This window comes from Mobula hypostoma, chromosome 21, assembly GCF_963921235.1.
Source record: "Mobula hypostoma chromosome 21, sMobHyp1.1, whole genome shotgun sequence".
In the NCBI taxonomy this organism is placed as follows: Eukaryota; Metazoa; Chordata; class Chondrichthyes; order Myliobatiformes; family Myliobatidae; genus Mobula; species Mobula hypostoma.
In genome coordinates this window covers 48,826,613-48,850,301 of record NC_086117.1, presented here as the reverse complement: position 1 = coordinate 48,850,301, position 23,689 = coordinate 48,826,613, and the positions used below count along the sequence as shown (strand labels likewise).

General features: G+C 44.4%; 1 protein-coding gene across 3 annotated transcripts in view; it reads left to right on the top strand.

Annotated features, from left to right (window-relative positions):
- LOC134359997 (probable voltage-dependent N-type calcium channel subunit alpha-1B) overlaps positions 1-23,689 on the top strand; it is a 910,000-nt gene that overhangs the window by 832,111 nt on the left and 54,200 nt on the right. For all 3 annotated transcript variants that reach the window (XM_063073960.1, XM_063073961.1, XM_063073962.1), the window contains 3 exons: positions 2,438-2,565; positions 13,305-13,401; positions 16,714-16,819. In XM_063073960.1, the coding sequence (XP_062930030.1) occupies positions 2,438-2,565; positions 13,305-13,401; positions 16,714-16,819 (331 nt within the window). The remainder of the gene's footprint in view (positions 1-2,437; positions 2,566-13,304; positions 13,402-16,713; positions 16,820-23,689) is intronic.

The following is a 23,689-nucleotide window of genomic DNA, read 5'->3' as shown; positions in this document are numbered from 1 at the left end:
GAAGTTTCAAAGGTTTCAAGGGTACATTTAATGTCAGAGAGATGTATACAATATATATCCTGAAATGCTTTTTCTTCGCAACCATCCACGAAAACAGAGGAGTGCCCCCAAAGAATGAATGACAATTAAATGTTAGAACCCCAAAGTCCCCCCCAGCTCCCCTCTGTCCCATGCATAAGCAGCAGCAAAGCAACAATTCCCCCCACCACCAAAAAAAAGCATCGGCACCCTCCACCGAGCACTCAAGTGTGAGCAAGGCAACAGTAAAGAAACAGACTTGCAGTACTCCAAGACTACTAGTTGACCCGGTATTAGACATACCACAGGCTCTCTCTCTCTCTCTCTCCCCCCCACTAATAAGGGAGAAAGGGGTGTCTCTGTTTCACGGCGAGAGGGGAGACATAACAAGCAACTTGCTGGTTTATGATGTTAAAAGTCCATGGCATCGCTTTTTCCAAGCTCTGCCCAAAGATCTCAGGTCTCTGGACACACAGCCTTCGATCTTCCGTCTACCACGACACACGTATCTCCTGCCCAGATACCGACCTCCAATCCCTCCATCTCCAGAGCCACGAAATCTCGGTCCTCCGAAGGTAGGTGAAGATCTTGGGCCGAGCCTTTGGCAGGTCGAATAACAGCCATTCATGAAACCCCGAGAGTGGGTCCCATTCCCGCATAGAACCATAGTCAGCGTGTAACTCCAGGTCAGGGTCTTCAAAAGAACCCTGAAAGGGAAAAATAGAGATACTAGCCATGGAAATAGAGCTGTTTCCAAAGATGCAAGCAAAGAAGTCACCGTTAGGTGCCATTAGTCCTCCTAAGCTCTTCCTTTCAATGAAGGAGCGGTATTCCTTGCTCACCCTCTTGACTTCTAAGCAGTACACTGTGCTCGCTGTGATTGAATCAAGAGAAACAATGGTGTCTATATTGACCTAGCTGAACTATGACCCCATCAAAGTGATCCACAACTGGTTACTTAACCTATGACCTAATCAAGTGAAAGACAAGGATCCACGTGAGCCTAATTAAACACTCCACCTGACCTGGAAAAAATTCAGAAGCAGCATTTTTTTTGTTACGTACATTCTTAATAACTGGAAGATCAGTGATTGCTTCTGGACCAGTCTGTCATGAACGGTTATCGCTGTGACAGGTGACCTGAAATACCCTCAGCGAATGAGACATGGTCTGAGCTTTAGGTAAACTCTGGGTGCTCCTTCCTCAATACTGCTCAGTATCCACCCCTCCGCAGCTGATTGCTGCACGATAGATCCGAAGGATCTCATGATCTGTGAAGATATTGAGCGCACTCATTTGAAAGTGCTAGGCTTAAGTGAAGACTCCAAGCCCCATCTGGTGTACTGTATATCTACAAGTATCTTCCTTTTATGAAGATTTTACTTAATCAACCTACAGTTCAAGGACGAGTTTACTTCACTGCTTTAGTCTCTTTCTGAAGGGGGCATTGTTGTTCCTTTCCGCGCCTTATGGCGCGTCGGGCAGCAACCTTGCTGGTTTTTTTCGTCTGCTTTATGAGGCCGAGTTGCTAGCTCGACGCTCAACCCAGCACGGATGGAAAGCGTGGAAGGAGCCGGCCGGATTCGAACCTGGGACCACTAGCCTCGAAGTCTGATGCGGATGCTACTCCACCACCGGCCAGCACACTGAAGGGGTCTAGGTGTTGGTAATCATTATTTGCTGTGGTGCACCCCCCCCCCCGCAAGCATGGAGGAGATACTTCCAGCTAACAAAGCAGATTAAATGCAACTCATTCTTAAGCGAAGGAATTTAATTCTAAGGAGTAACTCATAACAGAGATTTATAAATTACGAAGGATTTTCAAACACAAGTGCAAATCTTACAAACTGGTAAAACATACCAAAGAGTTGCAAACAAACAAATTACCCATTACAGAAACCAACACTGAGGAATAAATGCAAAACACTCAAAATGGAGGAGGAACTCAGGAGACCGGGCAGCATCTATGGAAAAATGTATAGTCAACGTTTCGGGCCAAGACCCTTTGTCAGAAACGTCCAGCATCTGCAGGTTTTCTCTTGTTTGGGGAATAAATGCTGTTTCTTCTCTCTGTCACTCCAACCAAAGCCAAATGCCTTCCAACATTTATTGTGTTTTCTATTCATTGACATCATCGGTGTTCAACACAATCAATCAGCATTCTCGTCAATACGTCTTGCATAAATATTACAATGGCAACAGAGATTCTTTTTCAAACTTCTATTGTCATTTTAATATCTATTACATTAGACAACAACTACAGAGGCAATGTGCAATAGGGTGATGTTGAGTTTTCAGGGATTTCATTCAAAACTTTATTAAAGTTAACTTTTAACTTTTTTAACTTTTGTAAAGTTAAGTTGTATATTTTTAATCAATTCAATAAACAATCCATGTGATTCTTTTTATCCTTTTCTAGATGTTAAATCTTTTTGTAGCTGTCATTATGGACAATTTTGAATATTTAACCCGTGACTCCTCCATCTTGGGACCTCACCACTTGGATGAGTTTGTCCGTGTCTGGGCTGACTATGATCCAGGAGCCTGGTAAGTAAAACTAAACTTACTTCCAAGTGGAATGTCCAACACTGAATGGGTTGGATTTGACTGAATGCGAGATCTGTGTGATGTCACATTACCCATCTATAATGTTGAAAAGAATTCGATTAAATACTTTGAGGAGAGCTATGCCGAGAATATCTCTCACAGAAATCGGCCAGAAATTTGTAGCAACATCTGGCTTTTCAGGTGCCTTTATTATCCAATGACAGAATAAAAATGAGAAGAAACGACTAAAAACAGGAGTTGAGAATGTAATCATAAGGGTGCAAAGTTGTAACATCTTTATATGATTGTGCCAGATGTATTCTTGAGGAGATGAAAGCCCTGAAAAATTCCCATAACTTTGTCTTTATTCTCCATCTTCCTTCCTAGCAGGGGCTCCATTGTGCAATCTTCCATTCCCCAAACAGGAAAGTGCCCACACAAGCAGGACTTTTCAAAGTCCCTGGCCTCTTGGGCATGCACAGGAGCACTCTGTAGTTCTCCAAATGTAGGCTACTATCATCCAGTTGATGTATTGACATCTTGGCATAGCAGAGATTTGTACATTCTTTAGGTCAGGCGTTTTCATCCTGGGGTCCATGGAACCCCTGTATCGGTCCGTGGCGTAAACAAGCTTGGGAATCCCTGCATTGAGTGAATGTGCACCCTAGTTTTGTTTAGGCTGCTCCAGTCAAGTTGAACACTTCAACTGTCCTTCTGCCTCCATTTTTTCTTATTGTTAATCACACTGCTGTTAGAGTGTGTTTGGCCTTGGCCCTGATTTTTTGGGCTGAGGTATAGCTTTGTATACATGGTCACACTCGGGCTGGAAGGAAGCACATTTCCCCACACTAAGGACAAAATAGGGCCTTCCTTCCTCATCGACTTCAGCCCACAATAACCTGTTTATAAGATTCCACAGCAGATCCAGTACATAAATTGCTGCATTCTCGATTTTAGCTTCCTACGGTTAGGGGCCAGTGTGATCCATGAACTCCCACTGCAGGCTGTTTAAAGCAAATGCAGGAAGGGTTTTCCAAAGAGTTTTATAAAGTCAAAAAGTTCAAATCTTTGAAGGAAACAAATGTATAAAACAAACATTATTTATTAATCAATAACTTTGATTAAAAGTTAATGTGATTGATCCAAAACATGAAATTGGACTCTTCTACACTGTGGCTAGCTGGGAATAGTAATTTGATGTCTCCCTTTGTTTAATTCTGCCTGCAAGAACAGTTAATGTTTGTCAGATGTTGGCTGACGTGACTGACCACTCTCTAGAAGATTGTCATTAATCAGTGGATAAAGCCACCTTTACTAGTTACTGTGCGGTTAGAAAGCAATGAAGTAAGGAAATAGATAATCAGTCCTTTTCTATTAACATTGAACTTCCCTCTGCATGAGGCAAGAACAGCACAGACAGTTGCTAAAATAAGTTACATTTAGCAACCAAAGTTGGGTTGTTTCTAAACTATTATATCCTGATAATTTCAATAGTGAGATATTTTTCCATGTAAGCTTTTGGAGGACAAAAGGATGCTCCTTTTTAACTGAGTTCTCTTGAAACCCCTGTGCCATTATAAATTTTTTTTTACAAAACTATGATTTTATTTTCTACATTCATATCCCTCTGTAAGGACAAACCTTAGAGGTCAGGGAACCATAGGAATTTGTTCAAAATAATAATATCTCATTATTTACACAGTAAATAATTGAGAAATTACACACAGAAATTGCATTGCCTTTTGACTGTGCCCTGCTGCTAAAATCTTAGAATTTCCATTTTGATCAAATGAAGGTACTTAACTGAAGCTCAAGGGCAAATTGGAAAACCCCAGGTTGGGTTAAATCTCCATTGCGGTTAGTCGGTCATGGTTGTTAGAATTGGAACAGATGAGATGTGTCCTTCTTCACATCCGGCTCTCCTCTCCACTACTGAAAAATCAATTCCATCAAAATTCATCCTCAGTCACATCGGTATGCTGCACTCGGTCAAGTTCATCCCATTCAGCTGAGCAGCACGAGGACATAGACCAATACGGCTCAGGGACCAGCCCTTCAGCCCACAGTGCTGGCCAAACCAATGAAGCAAGTGATTAACTTCCTGACTAATCTAATCCTATCTGCCTACAATGTCCTCTGCACATTCATGTTCTTATCTAAAATCCTCCTTAACACCTGTATTGTACCTGCAACACCCACAAATCATCCATGTGTGGACGCAGATGAAGGGTCTCAGCCCGGGACACTTCCCTCCATAGATGCTTCCTGATCTGCTGAGTTTCGCCAGCATTTTTTGTGTTTTGCTCAAGATTCCCAATATCTGCAGAACCTCTTCTGTCTCTGTTGTATCGGCCTCCACTACCAACCCAGGCAGTGCATTTCAGGCATCAGGGTGTAAAGTAAAGCTTCCCCCTCCCCACACGTTTTCTGAATTTACCTACTCTCACCGTAAATGCATTCCCTCTAGTATAAGACATTCTGACCCTGGGAAAAATATGGCAACTGTCTATCTGTTCCTCTCATATAAACTATCAGATCTCCCTCCAGTCTGCACTGCCCCGGAGAAAACAATCCAAGATAGTCCAGAGTAACTAGATATTAAAAGCAGAGCCAGATGCAGAATAGAATAAAATTTAAGGTCAGGGTTGAAGATACGAAATGTAATTTTTCAATCACAAATAAGAGAAAATATGTAGATGCTGGAAACCCAAGCAACACACACACACACACACACACACACACACACACACACACACACACACAAACTGCTGGAGGAACTCAGCAGGCCAGGCAGCATCCATGGAAAAGAGTGCAGCTGATGTTTCAAGCTAAGATTTCCTCAGGATGGGAGAAAAAAAGATGAGTCAGAGTGAGCAGGTGGGGAGGAGAGGAAAAACACAAGATGATGGGTGAAACCAGGAGGGGGAAGAGTGAAGTAAAGAGCTGGGAAGTTGATGGGTGCAAGAGATACAGGGCTGGAGAAGGCAGAGTCTAATAGGAGAGGACAGAAGGCCATGGAAGAAAGGGAAGGGGGAGGAGTACCAGAGAGTGCAGGCAAGGAGATAAAGTGAGAGAGGGAAAAGGAAATGGTGAGGGGAGGGGTGGCCATTACTGGAGTTTGAGAAATCGATGTCATTGTCATCAGGTTGGAGGCCACCCAGACAGAATACAAGGTGTTGCTCCTCCAGCCTGAGTGTGGCTTCATCACGTCAGTAGAGGAGGCCATGGATTGACATGTTGGAATGAGAACGGGATCTCCCAGAGGCTGCCCATTTTAATTATAGTTCCGAAATGTCAATCCCCACCCTGTCCCCTTTCACCATTCCCCATCCCCTTTTCCCTCTCTCATCTTACTTCCTTGCCTGCACTCATCTGGTGCTCCAACCCCTTTTCTTTCTTCCATGGCCTTCTGTCCTCTCCTATTAGATACCCCCATCCCCAGCCCTGTATCTCTTGCACCAATCAACTTGCCAGCTCTTTACTTCACCCCTCCCCATCCTGGTTTCACCGATCACCTTATATTTCTTCCTCTCCTCCCCCCACTTTCTCACTCTGACTCCTCATCCTTTTTTCCTCCAGTCCTAATGAAGGGTCTTGGCCCAAAATGTCAACTGTAATCTTACCCATAGATGCTGCCTGACCTGCTAAGTTCCTCCAGCATTTTGTGTGTGTTGTTTGAAATGTAATATTTATGTGATTATTTGATTTGGTCGATTATAATAAGTTGCTAGAATAACTTTACATCAGGATGTAGATAAGGTATGATTTTGGGTGGTTTGTCTTCACAACATCTTTACCACACCCAAATGAAAAGCATGAAACCCTGTTGTCATTCTGATTGAGCGTTTCATCATTGATTATTTTGGTGCTTTGACCTTTGATTGTTTGAGCTTCCCTTTATGGAGGACATTTCGCTCACACTTCAGATGTGCAAAAACCAGTCAGTCCAAACCCTGGGAGAGAAGTGATGGCAGCAATGTTTAGACTGCATACACTCAGTAATAAAGACACTTCATTAGGTACAACGTTACACCTGCTCGTTAATGCAAATATCTAATCAAGCAATAATGTGGCAGCAACTCAAAAAGCAGACATGGTCAAGAGGTTCAGGTGTTTTTCTCAGAACAAGTCAGAATGGTGAAGAAATGTGATTTCTGTGACTTTCACTGTGGAATAATTGTTGGTGCCAGATGGGGTGGTTTGAGTATCCCAGAAGCTGCTGATTTCCTGGGATTTTCAAGCAAAACAGTCTCTAGAGTTTTCAGAGAACAGTGCAAGAAACAAAACCATCCTGTGAGTGGCAGTTCTGTGGGCAAAAACTCATTGTTAATGAGAGAGCTTTGCGGAGAATGGTCAGACTGTTTCATAGAAAGATAGAAACATAGAAAATAGGTGCAGGAGTAGGCCATTCGGCCCTTCGAGCCTGCACCGCCACTTATTATGATCATGGCTGATCATCCAACTCAGAACCCTGCCCCAGCCTTCCCTCCATACCCCCTGATCCCCGTAGCCACAAGGGCCATATCTAACTCCCTCTTAAATATAGCCAATGAACTGGCCTCAACTGTTTCCTGTGGCAGAGAATTCCACAGATTCATCACTCTCTGTGTGAAGAAGTTTTTCCTAATCTCGGTCCTAAAAGGCTTCCCCTTTCTCCTCAAACTGTGACCCCTTGTTCTGGACTTCCCCAACATCGGAAACAATCTTCCTGCATCTAGCCTGTCCAATCCCTTTAGGATTTTATACGTTTCAATCAGATCCCCCCTCAATCTTCTAAATTCCAACGAGTACAAGCCCAGTTCATCCAGTCTTTCTTCATATGAAAGTCCTGCCATCCCAGGAATCAATCTGGTGAACCTTCTTTGTACTCCCTCTATGGCAAGGATGTCTTTCCTCAGATTAGGGGACCAAAACTGCACACAATACTCCAGGTGTGGTCTCACCAATGCCTTGTACAACTGCAGTAGTACCTCCCTGCTCCTGTACTCGAATCCTCTCGCTATAAATGCCAGCATACCATTCGCCTTTTTCACCGCCTGCTGTACCTGCATGCCCACTTTCAATGACTGGTGTATAATGACACCCAGGTCTCGTTGCACCTCCCCTTTTCCTAATCGGCCACCATTCAGATAATAATCTGTTTTCCTATTTTTGCCACCAAAGTGGATAACTTCACATTTATCCACATTCAAGCTGACAGGAAGGCAACAGTAACTCAAATAACCACACATCACAACAGTGGTCTGCAGGAGAGCATCTCTGAACACACAACACGTCCAACCTTGAAGTGGATGAGTTTCAGCAGAAGACCATCATGAATGTGCACTAATAAAGCGGCCACTGATTGTATATGACAATAATCAAAACAGAAAATGATGGAAATACTCACAGATCATGTCCATTCATCTTATTTACTGCACATGCGGGTAAAGACAAATACCCAAGATCATATGTTATCTGTGGGAAGAGAAACAGGGTTAACATTTCCAGTTGAAGATCTTTTGTCAGGACTGTGTGAAGGCGACAGAAGAAGTTTGTTAAGCTGAAGGGAGGGTGGGGGGAGTTAATGTCTCTGAGAGGATAAAACTGGGGTGACAATGGAGCTAAACTGGAAACTGATCAGTACATGAATGGGGGCAGTTAAAGGGGGAGAACACAAACACAAGGACACAGGAAAAGTAATGAAGTGTTGTGAAATGCAAAGCAGTGGGAGGACGAGCTTATCCGATTGGGATGAGCATGACCTCCACTCCCATGCAGAAGGGAAAGCAAATGAGAGGGAACTAGCTGAGCCAGTATCACAGACTGGTGACAGGTGTCTGATACAGACACAAATTAACTTCCGGAGCTGGTAAATTTGAATATTATGTCCAGAAGGTGCTTCATGCCCAGACTTGGGTTGGGCCTGTACAGGAGGCCACAGACCAATAGGTTGGAGTGGGGGGGGGAGTGGGGATAGGGAGTTAACATGGATCAATAGCCTAGGGCCAGCCCCCATTGATTGAATGCAGGTACTCTGCAAAGCTGTCAGCCAGTCTGCATTTGATTTCTTCAGTGAAGAGGAGACCGCTTTGTGAACACTGAAGTCAATACAATAGATTGAACGAAGGGCACTGATTTACCTGAAAAGACTGTCTGGGTCCCTGGATGGTGAATGTCATAACAAGGAGGTGGTTTGTGGGAAGAGAAAAATGATTTCTGTGAAACAGTGAAAGAGGGGAAGAGGGGAAGATATGCAGCTGGTGGAGTTTCTTTTAGGGTGTTGGAAATTGAGGAAAAAGATGTGTTGAATGTGAAGCTTGGTGAGGTGGGAGATGAGGACCAGGGTTACACTGCCCGTACTCTGTGCTGGAGAAGAGTGAGGGAGCAGAGGTGCACCAGACCGAGATGGGGTGTTCATGAGCTTTCATCTCCACGACTGGTTAAGATGGCACCGAGCTGAGGTACCTTTTGAGGCTGTGGCTCAGACAGTTGATTATTAGGTTCATAGCAATGGTCTTGCGGGGGGTGGCATGGGGAGTTAGTAGACAGGTCAGGGCTTAGGCACAGGGATGAGGGTGAATTAGATGTCGGGGCAGTAAATGAAGAGTCAGGAGCGGGAGCGGTGGTTGGAGTCGAGGTTAGAGCGCCCTGCATCATAGACCAGCGACCCTGTCAATACTCAGAGGCTGGTTGTCCGGAGGTTGAAACCTGAAGGTCAAAGAACAAAGTCGGAGAGTCTGGAGATCGAGGGCTAAAGACCAAAACACTTGGGTTTGTGAGTCTGCACCAGTAACTGAAGGTTGGAAGGCCAATGTCTGGGAGTCTGATGTCCCAGCCAAGGAATGGTGATAGAGGACTATTGATCAGAAGGTCGGAGGACAGATGATCAAAGGACAGGTAATCAAAGGACAGGTGGTCAGAGGACAGGTAATCAGATGGTCAAAGGACAGGTGGTCAGAGGCCTGGAGGCAGAGGGCTGGTGGTCAGAGGCCTGGAAGCAGAAGGCTGGTAGCCAGAGGCCTGGAGGCAGAAGGCTGGTGGTCAGTGGCCTGGAGGCTGAGGACTGGTGGTCAGAGACCCAGAGGCAAGGGCTGGTGGTCAGAGGCCTGGAGGCAGAAGGCTGGTGGTCAGTGGCCTGGAGGCTGAGGACTGGTGGTCAGAGACCCAGAGGCAAGGGCTGGTAGTCAGAGGCCTGGAGGCTGAGGGCTGGTGGTCAGTGGGCCTGGAGGCAGAGGACTGGTGGTCAGAGGACTGGTGATCAGACGGCTGGTGATCAGATGGCCAGAGGCCTGGAGGAAGGGGGCTGGTGGTCAGAGGCCTGGAGGCCTGCTGTTGTTGCTAGTGTTGTTCTGCTGAACATAGTGGCCATGCTGTGTTGGTGCCAGAATGTGTCATGGCACTTGTGGGCTCCCCCAGCACAACCTTAGGTTGTGTTGGCTGTTAATGCAAACAAAAGTTTAACTGAATGTTTCGATGTACATGTGATAAAATAAATCTGAACAATGGTAGAGGGGAAGCCACGGTTCAGGAAGAATAATGACATTTCCAACACAATTACAGGAGGGGCAATCATTACTGATGCTTGAAATCTTATATTTAGTGCTAGGACATTCCGCCCCCTCCCCCAATACTGGATCCTCCTTTCCAGAGCTCCTATGCTCCATTAAAATCTCACCCAAGTCACTGTCCTCCTTGTAGGACTGAACTCTGAGCATCCATTGATGGTATCATATCTTAATCTGATTGTGCCCACGTCTGATTTCAACTCTCCAGCAGTTCTCTGTGATTCCTTCAAACCACCACCAGCCTCTTCGCCCTGTCCTATGCCAATCTGCACACCTGTTGGTTTTCCTAACTGAGATACAGGGGCCGATGGGACTAGCTTGGTGAACACCGTGGCTGGCATGACGAGTTGGCCCTAGGTGCCTGTTTCCATGCTGTGTGACTCTATGAGGTGGACTACTGCCGGCCTGCACTAAAGCTCATTCTCCGTGACACCACCAGTGGCTCTACACACTGATTGTCATTGATTTGAGTTTTGAAAAGAGGAGACCAGTACTTACAAACAAGAATTCAACGTCCTAATACTATTTCGCAGAGGAGCTGAGTGTAAGCAATCGTCTAGTCTTTGTTCTCAATGAGATCAGTCTGTGGCCCAGTCTGTATCTGTAGAAAAAATAGCTGACCTAGCCTTTGTCCTCTGTTTGTATCTCCCTTGGACACAAAGTCTTTGCACTCATCAGCCATGCCTTCAACACTGAACACAACTGTAAAGGTATTTCTGCTCTTAGTAAGTTTGGGCTCAAATATTTTGAATTCTGACTAGAGATGTGCCTGATTAGTTGCCAAGTTACTTCATGAATACTGTAGTTCATGGTGAGCCGTTGGTATTTGCACCACTTACAAGAACAGCCAACCTTACCGTTGTGCAGTTTGAGAGATGTCAAGTGTGAGGTCGTACGTAGGAACGGTGCAGAGTGAGTCCTGCCCAAGGGAATTTGACAGCTGGCTGAAAGAATGCCTGCGTATTATGTGAAAAGTTTCCAACATCCCAAAACTTTCCAAACTGTAAACAATTACAGAAAAACTAGTTCAAATACATGCATGGTACTCAGTGTCTGCATTGAAATGGATGTAGAAACTGCTCATGGTTTGCGTCCAAAATGGAACAGGTTGCTCGTCTGAATCCTCTGCCATTAGTGCTGGGAAACCTTCACCCATACTTCCACACCGAACTTCATGAGCTGCTCGGGGAACAGCAACCCAGCAACTCATTGGTACTGGTTTATTATTGTCACATGTGCCAAGAAAGGCTTTGCCTTGCATACTGTTCATGCAGATCACATCATGGCATAGTTCATTGAAGGTAAAACAATAACAATGCAGAATAAAGTGTAACAGTTACAGAGAGAGTGCAGTGCAGGTAAATAATAAAGTGCATGATCATTATAATGTTGATTGTGAGATCAGGAATACATTTTATTGTGCTAGAGAACCACTTAGCAGTCCTATAACAGCGGGGTAGAAGCTGTCCTTGAGCCTGATGATGTGTAATTTCAGACTTCTGCCTAATAGGAGGGGGGAAAGAGAGGATTCCGGGGTGGGGAGGTCTTTGATTATCGTGGCTGCTTTAAATCTCAATGTCACTATTGGGTACAAATAGCAAATGTCATTGATTACGTGTGAAGAGCAAGAAATGAGAACTGTGAGGTGAGGAACCCGGAAGAATAAACATTACAGAGCAACCAAAGAGCACTGTCTGCCATTTCCTAGATTACTTCCTTCTGCAAGTAGCTTGTACAAAGGCGGGCAGACTCAGTGAAATTCGATAAGAGGTCACCCATAAAGACAGACAATTATATGTGTGAAGGACAGGTTTCATTAATTGAAACTTGAACGTAGACTGGAGTATTCTTTCAAAAGCCAACAGACGTTAAACAAGATGAATGGGTTCTAACTTAAATATATGCCAGTTTTACTGAATTTTGTCATTCATTATTATACAATGCCTGGTAACTCTGTGACAATATTTTATGATGATGCGCAATTGAGATCTTTATGTACTTTTTCAGGTTTGTTATCGAACATCTTTTACACTTAAATCAAATCTGTTTAGATTACTGTGTTTATATTCCCATTGTAAATGTGTTATTAGTGACAGTCACTCCTCTCATTATACCCTTAAAGATCAAATGTAAGTATTGTTTTCCTCATGAACTGTCTGGGATTTTCACTCAATAATTAGCTTACAAGCTATTAGCGTGGAATTTAATGTCCAAGTAATGACTTCAATTTCAGTTCTTTTAATACCCAAGTCCTGGAAACAAGCATTTTAAAGGGGCTGTATCAATCACAGAAATATTTATTACTCATGTTTCTGATCAGGCAATACATCCAGTATTACAAATGTTTTGATTTTAAATTTATAAGTGGAGCTTCCACTGATTATTTGTCCGTGCAGATGAAACAAAACCCAACATGCAATATAACTGTCTTTTGACCTACAGTAAATAAATTCTAAAGTTAATATGTTCACCACTGCAAGAGTGGCTGACTGAGGATGCAAGTTTCATTTTGCAAGCATTTGAATTTATTCTGTGTGTCCCAATTCAATGTTTTTCTTTCATTTTATTATTTCCTGCCTGGTTATTTCATTGTTTTCCCCTTTTGCTTTGTGTCACTCAGTCAGTTCTCTGATATGAAGCCTTGTGTCATGAATTCATTTGCAGGTCTCGTTTTCTAATCTGTGAAATTCTTTTCCAGTTGCCGGATTCATTATAAGGATATGTACAATTTGTTACGCATTATCTCACCACCTCTTGGCTTAGGAAAGAACTGCCCTCATGGGTTGGCCTATAAGGTTTGGAATTCACCTGGTACATGGATAATCCCAATAGTCCTGACTGTCTGCATTTGACTAGGAATGATTGACCTAATCATCATGTATGATTCATTCCAATATTTGGCTTTTATGAGTTTGCTGGAAACTTCTTGGCATGCAGCCCTGAAAGAAGCCATCATTAATACTACCATTCTACCATTTACTAAACTGTCAATCATTCTTTATTGAAACAGGGATTAGGAGCCTAGATTTCATGGTGAAGATGCATTCCTGTGCAAAGCCTGTATTTGCATTGGAAAATCTTGCACTGATGTTTTGCAATATAATTAACCTGGACTCTGCTTTGTTTTCCATGTTTGTGATCATTCCCTTTTTGTGTTTCTGTTTTGGTTTTTACTTCACTTATTTTGTCAAGTGGGCGCATCACTTACAGTGACATGTATGAGATGCTGAGACACATGTGTCCTCCCCTGGGCCTGGGAAAGAAATGTCCTGCCAGAATCGCCTACAAGGTAGCATATGAACCAAGTGTACACAAACCAGCCCTGTGTGTCCAGTCCAGATCTGTGCTTTATTTTGTGTGCTGTTATATTTCTGTAACCATTGTATTCTTCCATTTCTGATTCAAAAGTCACATTGTCAATAGTACTTAAACTCATCTACGTCTTTCCTAATTGAAAAGCTTGGAGGGGCATTATTCCAAGGAACAATATCTTCCTTCAGATAAATCCATTTTAAAATAAAATCATTTGTTCCAAATATTAGCACATAAATACACTCATAGGAATGCTCAGTAAAAAGGGGTGATTTTTATTCCAAGTATTATTGCTCAGTCCCTTAATACAGATAATCCAATTATACTTAATATTCATAATCTTATAATAAAGGAAAAAGCAGCACCACAAGTTTGTATCAAATTGGCTAGGTCTCTCCCTCCACTTAACCTCTTCCCCCTCCCTTTCACCCGTCCTCTCTCCCTCTCTCTCCAGCCCCCGCCCTCTCCCCCTCAATCCCCCTCTTATCTTCCCTCGTTCCCTTTCACCTTCCCTCTCCCCCTCTCCCCTCTCACCTTCCCTCTCCCCAAACTTCTCTCTTCCTCCTCTCACCTTCCCTCCTCTCTCCCTCTCTCTCCAGCCCCCGCTCTCTCCCCCTCAATCCCCCTCTTATCTTCCCTCGTTCCCTTTCACCTTCCCTCTCCCCCTCTCCCCTCTCACCTTCCCTCTCCCCAACCTTCTCTCTTCCTCCTCTCACCTTCCCTCCTCGCTCACCTTCCCTCCTCTCTCCCTCTCTCCAGCCCCCGCTCTCTCACCCTCAATCCCCCTCTTATCTTCCTTCGCCCCCTCTTCTCTCACTCCCTTTCACCTTCCCTCTCCCCCCTCCCCCCTCACCTTCCCTATCCCCTTTCTCTCCCCCTCTCACCTTCCCTCTCCCCAACCTTCTCTCTTCCTCCTCTCACCTTCCCTCCTCACTCCCTCTCCTCCTCACCTTCCGTCTCCCCCTCCCCTCTTCTTCTCACCTTCCCTCTTCCCCTTTCTCTCCCCCTCTCTCCCCCTCTCCCCCTCACCTTCCCTCTCCCCAACCTTCTCTCTTCCTCCTCTCACCTTCCCTCTCCCGCTCACCTTCCCTCCTCTCCCCTCTCCTCCTCACCTTCCATCTCCCCCTCTCCCCTCTCTTCCTCCTCTCTCTCTTCCTTTCACCTTCCCTCTCCCCCTCCCCCTCACTTTATTCTCCCCCTTTCTCTCCCCCCTTACCTTCCTTTTCCCCCTTCCCTTTCCCTCCTCTCACCTTCCCTCTCCCTCCTGTCACCTTCTCTTTCTCCCCTCTTACCTTTCCTCTCTCCCCTATCTCTCCCCCCTCACCTTCCTTTTCCCCCTCTCTCTTCTCCTACTCTACCCCACTCTTCTAATATCGCTCTCTCTCCCCCACCCTTTTCTCTTGTAGTTAGGTTGCAAATAGGTTCTGATGAAGTACTGGTTTCCTTTGAGGGCTCCTTGAATATGGAGAAACTGAAATAATGACATGATGATCTGTTAACGGCAGGTGTTGTCATCGTGCTGGTTAAAAATCAAATGCAAGATATGTATGTTTATTCATTCCAGCATCTGAGCACCAAAGTTTTCATTAGCTGATGTCAGTTCTTTTCATTCAACTTTTGTGTTGAGTGACTTCACAAAACCAACCAAAATAATTATAACTTCCTGTTCCACATCCTTAAAAAAACAATCATAAGTTAGTTCAGCATACTGATTTTCTGAAACAAAAAGGAGTTGCGTGCAGGATGATAGGTTGGGGCGGGTGGGATTATGTCGGGGGAGAGTGAGGGAAAAAGAGCAGAAATCAGACCATCTGCAGTAAAAACAAGAGAAATTCTGCAGATGCTGGAAATCCAAGCCTCGAAGTAAAGAGTGGGCTTGGAGGGTGGGAAACAGTTTGCCAATTATCTAATTAATTTCCATGTGCAGAGATTGTTGGGGGGGGTAATTGAAATGTTTTGAATAAATAATTTTCCTGATATTTGTGTAATCAATACCCACTCATTTTCACAATTGAGGTCCCTGTGAATACATTGAGCTATATACTTGCAGTTATCACTGTTACTAAATATAACAGCACCTTTTGGTTTCGAATCTGTAGATGTGCAGTGGAACATTGTAATTGTATTTTGTGTATACTCTCTCTAAAGTTAATTTCTTTTAAATTGATCTAACCAGTTGTATTGAACCATACCTTGTAGCACTTTTCTTTATTTCACTTCTCTGTCCACCTACTGTTTGCAAGATGATCTTTTCTTTAAATCTTATTGAAGCTTAAAATCTGCTTTTCTATTTCAATAAAAGACTCTAAGGTTGTTTTTTTTGTCTCTTTCTCTCTCTCTCTCTCTCTCTCTCTCTCTCTCTTTGTTCTGTAATTGTACAATGGCCTCTCAGATCTTCCACAGCCTCTCTTCAGAATAGCAGGACAAGATCCCTGTACAGTTCATGTGCTGTTGCATTCCTGCATGTGCTCCATTGCTAGTCTTTTGAATCAGATAACGAGTCTCTGCCTGCTCCTGCTGTAGTGGAGAACACTCCATTTGCCTGCTCATTGCTCTACAACTCACTTTTCTTTTCCTCTTCTCCCTGTCGCTCATCTCTCTCGCTCCTGAATGCGTTTGCCATTGGAATAAGTTATTAGCTGCGTTGTGCTGTTTCCAGATGAACGAATGCTCTCTCGTGTTAACCTTTGATCTGCTGACTGGGCCCTGATTACACATTATTACCACCTTGTTACAAATTTGGGAACTGCATGTCTGTTTGTCATGCCCCAAGTTACTGACGTATTATCAATTCAGTATTTACTTCTCAGAAGAAAAATGCCCCAAACTTGGTGCTTTCATATTCCTGTTGGTTCTCTTCAGACACCTGAAAGATGAGATGCTGGAATGACAAGTGAAGTGATTACCAGTAATCACACTAAAGCTATTTTCAGCCTTAAACTTGGCTATGTCTGTGCTTGAAATGCAGATTAGTAAAAAAAAAATTCCTCTAGAATACAGAATCTAGCAGCTTCCAGTTTATTCAGGAATGCTTCGCACCAAAAAATATTCCAGATGTAGCCATAACCTCTTTCGAAGCTTGTTCTCCAAGCACTTCTGTGAAAAGTGGGAAACCTTTTCCTAATTCTCTGTAGTCTGTACATCTTAGTAAAGAAACTGATTTGATGACTCCTAAGTCAGCAAATAAATGGCTAACATTGTTGAAAACATGTATAGACAAATATATGGTAGTTCAGTATGATGAATGCAGTAATCACCACTAAATGTCCACATTACAATTCACTTCCAGCGCCTTGTGAGGATGAACATGCCGATTGCTGAGGACGGTTCTGTGCATTTCACTTCGACCTTGATGGCATTGATTAGAACAGCCCTTGATGTCAAAATTGCTACAGGTGAGTAATTGTCTTTGCCCCTATATCCAATAATGCAATACCGGTGGAATAGAATTGAGGACATTATATCTGGAGAAGGAAGATATCTCAAAACATCTAAGTTCAAAGTAAATTTGTTATCTATCTATCTATCTATATTTAGATTATGAGAACACTTAGTCCTCTTTTATTGTCATTTAGAAATGCATACATGCATTAAGAAATGATACAATGTTTCTCCGGAGTGATATCACAGAAAACAGGACAGACCAAAGACTAACACTGACAGAACCACATAATTATAACATATAGTTACAGCAGTGCAAAACAATACCATAATTTGATGAAGAACAGACCATGGGCACAGTGAAAAAAAGTCTCAAGGTCCCGAGTCGATCAACTCCGGAGTCCCCGATAGCAGGCGGCAAAGGGGAGAAACTCCCTGCCATAAACCTCCAGGCACCGTCAACTTGCTGATACCTTGGAAGCAGCCGACCACAGCCGACCCTGAGTCCATCCATCCGAAAACTCCAAGCTTCTGACCAGCCTCCCGAATGCCATCCTCTGCCGAGCGCCTTCGACCTCTCCCCGGCTGCTGAAACACGCAAAGCCGAGGATTTAGAGGCCTTCAGCTCCGGAGATCCTGGTTACCACACAGTAACAGCGGCAGCGAAGCGGGCATTTCAGAAATTTTTCCAGATGTTCCTCTGTGCTTTCATGTCTATCTCCATCAAATCAGAATTGTGCATGGTCCCCTATTGACAGATAACAGATATCATCACCAAAGTGGCCGTGCGCGCTGCCGTTGCGCCGCCATCTTCTCCCCCCTCCCGTGTGTGTGTGTGTGTGTGTGTATATATATCACCATATACAACCCTGAGATTCATTTATTTATGGGCAATCACAGTAACTACAAGAAACTCAATAGAATCAATCAGGAAACACACCCAACAGGATGGACAAACAACCAACGTGCAAAAGACAACAAACTGTGTAGATACGAAAAGAAAGAGAAAAAAATAAACAATATATATCAAGAACATTGGATGAAGAATCCTTGAAAGTGAGTCCATAGTTGTGGGAACATTTCATTGATGGGGCAAGTGAAGTTGAATGAAGTTATCCCCTCCGGTTCAAGCACCTGATGGTTGAAGGATAATAACTATTCCTGAACCTGGTGGTATGGGTGCTGAGGCTCCTGTACCTTCTTTCTGATGGCAGCCTCAAGAAGAGAGCCTGGCCTGGGTGGTCAGGGTCCCTGATGGTGGATCAGAAACTAATGATGGGCTTCTTTACTTAAGGAAGTGGCTGCAATAACAGCATTTAAATGGCATTTGGACAAGTATGTGGATAGAAAGGTTAGGCAGATACAAACCAAAGGTGGACAAATGGAGCTGATTTAAAGGGCATCCATGCTCTGTTGCCATATAAACCTAGGAGTACGGTGGTTTGAGAAGGCAGCTGTCTGCGTCAGGAGCAGGGGAATAAATGTGGCTATGGCAGCAAAGCCTGAATTTCATAGATAATTAAACTCCAGTGGTGGTTTCGATGTTGTTGGAACAAGTACTCTACATTTCTTCACTCCTATCTTTAACCAAACTTGATGAACTCTGAAACAGGTGTTCAGTGGCAGGTCTGGTCAGTTAATGGAGGATGATTAAACTGAGCTGAACTTTCCTCAGGGTCAGGGTTTCCATCAATCTTCCCTGCTGTGAACGTTAGATGATTTTGAAAGAAAGTCTCTGGACTGCTCAGTCAAAATAGCCTTTACTCAACACACTGCCTAAAGAAGTTTCTGCTGACATCTTTGGTAAGATGGACAATTAATGTGGATCATTGGTTGTTCATTTTACTTCCTTATTATAATACACAAGAGCCAACTGGAGCCTTTAGGTACACTGCCTCATCAGTCAATTCCCCCTCCTTATTTCCCCTGTAGCACCACATCTTACTCCCTTGGTAAGCATAAATGACGCAATTAATATCAATACATAAAGATCAGTCCAAGTATGTAGAAAGATTGCATGTACATAAAGTGACTCCAGGCAAAGGAGTGTCTGTACATAAGGTAACACTGACAGGAAATGATAAAGTAGTGGTCATGGTGGGATGGCTTCATGGGTGGAGGTGTTGATCAGCCTCATAGCTTGGGGAAGTAACCGTTTTTGAGTCTGGTGGTCCTGGCGTGGATGGTGCATAGCCTCTTCCCTGATGGGAGTGGGACAAATAGTCTATAAGCAGGGTGGGTAGGATCCCACATGATATTGCTGGCCTTTGTCCAGCGCCTTTCTGTGTCCATGCCCTTGATGGTGGGTAGGTTGGCGATGATGAAGCGTTGGGCACCGTCCCAGCTGTTGGACAGGAGACCTGCATTCCAGAGCCAGTCTTGGCTTGAACCGAGCTGCTCCAATGTGGTAGCAACACCAGCAACCTCCCCAACACAACATAGAAGAATATGGCACAGAAACAGTCCAGAATGACCTGCCAACACAACATATCTTAGCCAATTATACCTGATCTATCAGCAACTAAATGACAGAAGCTATCGTCAACAGTGACATCAAGAGCGCCTTCTCAGTAATGTGTTCGTTGTCAGGTCCACTTAACATCTCGGCCCTTGGTTCCCAGGTAAGAACAGGGAGACGGTCCTTGACAACAAGCAGACCTTGCTTGGCTGGGGCATCAAGGAGCTGAGGTAATTCTGAAGTTCGTGGCATTGCTATGAAAACTCTCCAGTGAGTTGAAATCGTACCCCATAGAAAGGAAAGTCAAAAGATCTGCAAATACCAGAAATAAAAACAGAAAATGCTGAGGGAAAAAAAAGTCGGCATGCAAGTCACAACTGAGTGAGCGAATGAGTGTGGCCTCCTTCAGTCAGGGTTGCCCATCTAGATACACAAGCCTGGGCACGACGATACGGAGAGCAAGCTTTTCCCATTCCCTGGGTGTGAGCCAACAGGAACTGGTATTGGTTTATTATTGGCACATGTAGCGAATTACAGTGAAAAGTTTGGCTTGCGTACTGTTCATACAGATCAAATGATTACACAGTGTATTGAGGTAGAACAAGGTAAAACAATAGCAATGCAGAATAAAGTGTTAACAGGTGAAAATGTAGGCAGACAGATGTCGATGAGTGATGAGCGAAGTCAGATGGGGGGGGCATGATGTACAGATGGAACTATGTGCAGCAGGGCGTAGGAAAGGTGATGCAAGGTAGAAGAAGTCCAGGTTGAGAGGTATCTGAGGGAGGGCTGGGTGGTATGTCACTGAAGACTTGCAAGTTTCTGCAGATATACTGTGGAGAGCATTCTAAATGGTTGCATCGCCATGTGCTATGGAGAGGCCACTGCACAGGATCAGGAAAACCTGCGGAAGATTGCAAGCTCAGCCAGTTCCATCGTGGACACCAGCCTCCCCAGCACCAAGGACACCTTCTAAAGGCAGCATCCGCCATTGAGGACCCCCCATCTCCCAGAACAAGCCCTCTTCTCATTGCTACCGTTAAAGAGAAGGTACCGGAACTTGATGACACACACTCAACGTCTTTGGACGGTTTCTTTCCCTTCACCATAATGTTTCTTACTGTAATGCACTGCTGCTGCAAAACAATAAATTTCAGGATATATGCCGGTGATGTTAAACCAGATTCTGACTCTAGGCTATAAGATGCCTTGCATAATATCCATACAGATCGGATCATTGAGGTAGACAAAGATGAAGATGCAGGGAAAATTCTAAGTGCAGCCTAGGCAAACAGTAAAGTGCAAATTCATAACAAGGTAGATTGTGGGGTCAGGAGTCTATCTTATTGTACAAGAGGACATTGCAAGGGTGCTAACAATTCAGGTTATACCTGCAGCCAAAGCATGAGAGCAGCAGCTTCACTGAGCAAAGCCAGCGCCCACCACTCTCCTCCACCAGTCTTCTTCAGGATCATTTCAAAACGTATGGATGCTTAGGTGTCTCCGAAAGCCTACTGCTCTGCTAGCCAGTGGTGCCCTGTGCTGAAAGCACAAGAGATCAGCTGGAAACCTTCATCTGCTGCTCCTGCATGTTGGTGCTCACCCCCATTCTGCTCCTCCTGACCCAGTGTTGGTGGCTTGCTTGGCCATTGGGACAGGAGGCAAGGTGGGGTGGGGAAGGTGGCAGTGGTGAGGAGGGCTTTGAATGATCCCTCTGATGGCTCATCCTTGCCAGCAATGAGGTGCTGATCACTTTGGTATTGTTACTAGTTTATTATGGTCACATGGACTGAGAAACAATGAAAGCATCCAGACAGCTCATTCCACACATACGGAAACAGAGAACAGAATGGAGAATATACTGTTTTAGTTCCAGAGAAAGAGCTGTGCAGTAGATAGTAAAGTGCAAGGGCCAAGACAAGGTTGAGTTCATCCTTTAGCAGATGAAAAGTCCATCCAAGAGTCTAATGACAGTGGGATAGAAGCTGTCCCTGAGTCTGCTGGTTTGTGCCCTCGGGCACTTGCATCTTCACTGATGTACTGATGTTCCATGGCTGATCTGTTAATCAGTAAAGGTGTGCTAGCCCTCAGAGTGGACCTGCGCTCACTAGCTTGATACCCACTCCTTCCCCTGGACAGACTATGGTTGCAAAATGGCATCTTGTGGATTATTCCAGCTTTTGTTCTCCAGTGTACCTGGTGACTGGGAAGTCTGCAATTAACTTGCCCAGGGATATGGGGTGTTACGTACCCCATAACTGGGTTGCCAAACCAGCAGAAATGGATCACTCAGTTGGAGTCTGGATTACTAGAACTAAGAAAGTTTTATTGAAGAAACAAGCAACACAGTACTCTAATCAAAAGGATAATAAATGCAACAGTTCAGCAATGATAAACACACATGTACACAGAATTAGGATAACAGGATCAATCAAGCTCTATCGTCGTCTAGGGGTAAATGACCAGTTTCAAAGTGACGCAAAGTTCAGTTCAGTCCACCGTAATCACTGCCGTGGGAGATGGACAGTGGGGGGAAGGAGAGAGGGAGCAAAAACGAATGAATATTCAAACGGCTTCCACACAGACCTTCGATATTCTTCGCAGTTAGCTTTCGGGCGAGCCCTTTATGATGTCTTCTGAGGTCACCGACCGTGACCCCTCTGTTTCCAGATACGATCGTTTCTCTGCGGTGAACCTGGCACCCAGGCAAGGGCGGACACACACCAGGTTCCCGCCGATCGTGCCTTTCCACCCTGTGCGTCTTTGGCTTGGTCCGGCGACCAGCCTTCCAAAACTTCCCATCGACTTATGGGAGACGCAACGCTTCCAGGGTCTCGTTACCTCGGGTGTCGTGTGTGTCCTGCCTTAGCGAACCTGTCCCTTTTTATCCCCCTGCTGGGGTATCGCCTGTCCATCACTTCAAACAGTTCAGGGTACAAAGGGGGAGCCGATCTTGACAGCTCTCCCTCCGTTAAACTCTCCCATCCCTTCATTAACATCTCCAAATCCTGCTCCATTGTTTTCCTTATCTCTCTTTCTCCTGAAGACAGGTGGCAAACCAACTGCTGATCCCACTGGTGCCAGCACAGGACAGCTAACATCTTAATCTATGTGTATTCTCGTCACAGGGGTTAGAGGAAATGGTCATCCATGATCTTACTAAATGATGGAGTGGCCACTGACCTCCCTGCCATAGATCCTTCAGTTTAAGATGGGGAGAGGGGAAGAGGGATGAAAGGAGGGAAGAGCAACACACATCAAAGTTGCTGGTGAACGCAGCAGGCCAGGCAGCATCTATAGGAAGAGGTGCAGTCGACGTTTCAGGCCGAGACCCTTCGTCAGGACTGGAGGGAAGATCTATGATAGGGAGGATGCAAGAAGAAATCAAATGTTGTGAGGCAAGAGAGCCTTCTTAAAACTTCATTTCCCTCGAACCTTTTCAGTTCTGACATAAGGTTGTAAACCTTAAAAGTTGACTGATTTTATCCCCTCCACGGATGCTGCCTGGCCTGCTGAGTACATATAGCATTTTCTGTTTTTATTTCAGATTTCCAGAATCTGCTGTTTTCTTTAGGAAGAAAATTAACAAGCTTTATGCCAATACTTTACAAAAAATTATTACATGTCATATTTCAAATCCTAAAATGAACCTATTTAATATTAATGAGATGTTTTAATGGTTTTGTCTTGCTGAAGGTAAAAAATAGTTAATGGTCCATTACTTCAGTGTGCGCAGGATACTAATTAAAGTTTAATGATTGCGTTTTGAGCTGGAGCCCAAAGAACAGAAAAATATGGGCATGCACCTTTTTGAAGAGAGCCACACTTGGCAGACGGTACAACCTGACATCTTGTGGCTTATGAAATTTGTGTTTCTGATATTAGGAAAAAAGGTTGTAAGTTATGCAACTGGCTGCTTTAGTCAGTGATAAGCCAGACTGGAACGATATGATAATGAGCAAATATTAGTTATTTGAGAGCTGGAATGTACTGAGATATTAGTTTACCATTTCTGAGAGAACCATACCAATTTATTCGGACACCTCTGTATTTATAACGTTCATTGTACTAAACTTTACTGGACTCCCTTGTCTTTGAAATCGGAATAGTGTCTTGTATCAAAACAGAGTGGCAGCATACTTTTTAAGTTGATGTTGTTTTCCCCTGTCAGCAGCTTCCAGTCAAGATGGTGCCAAGCTTCAGCATCTGTCAAGGTCGTGGCTCAGACGTGGTTGTTCTTAGGTTTGTAGGGATGGTTTTGGGGATAGCACAGGGAGTTAGGGGCCAGGTTAGGGTTTAGGGTCAGGGATGAGGGGAAGTTAGAGGTCAGACCTGAGCCCATTTTGGAGCACGGCATGGTCAGAGGCGAGCGATCCTTGTGGTCCACGACAGAGGTTGGCAGGCCCCGTGGGCGAGAGCTGGTGAC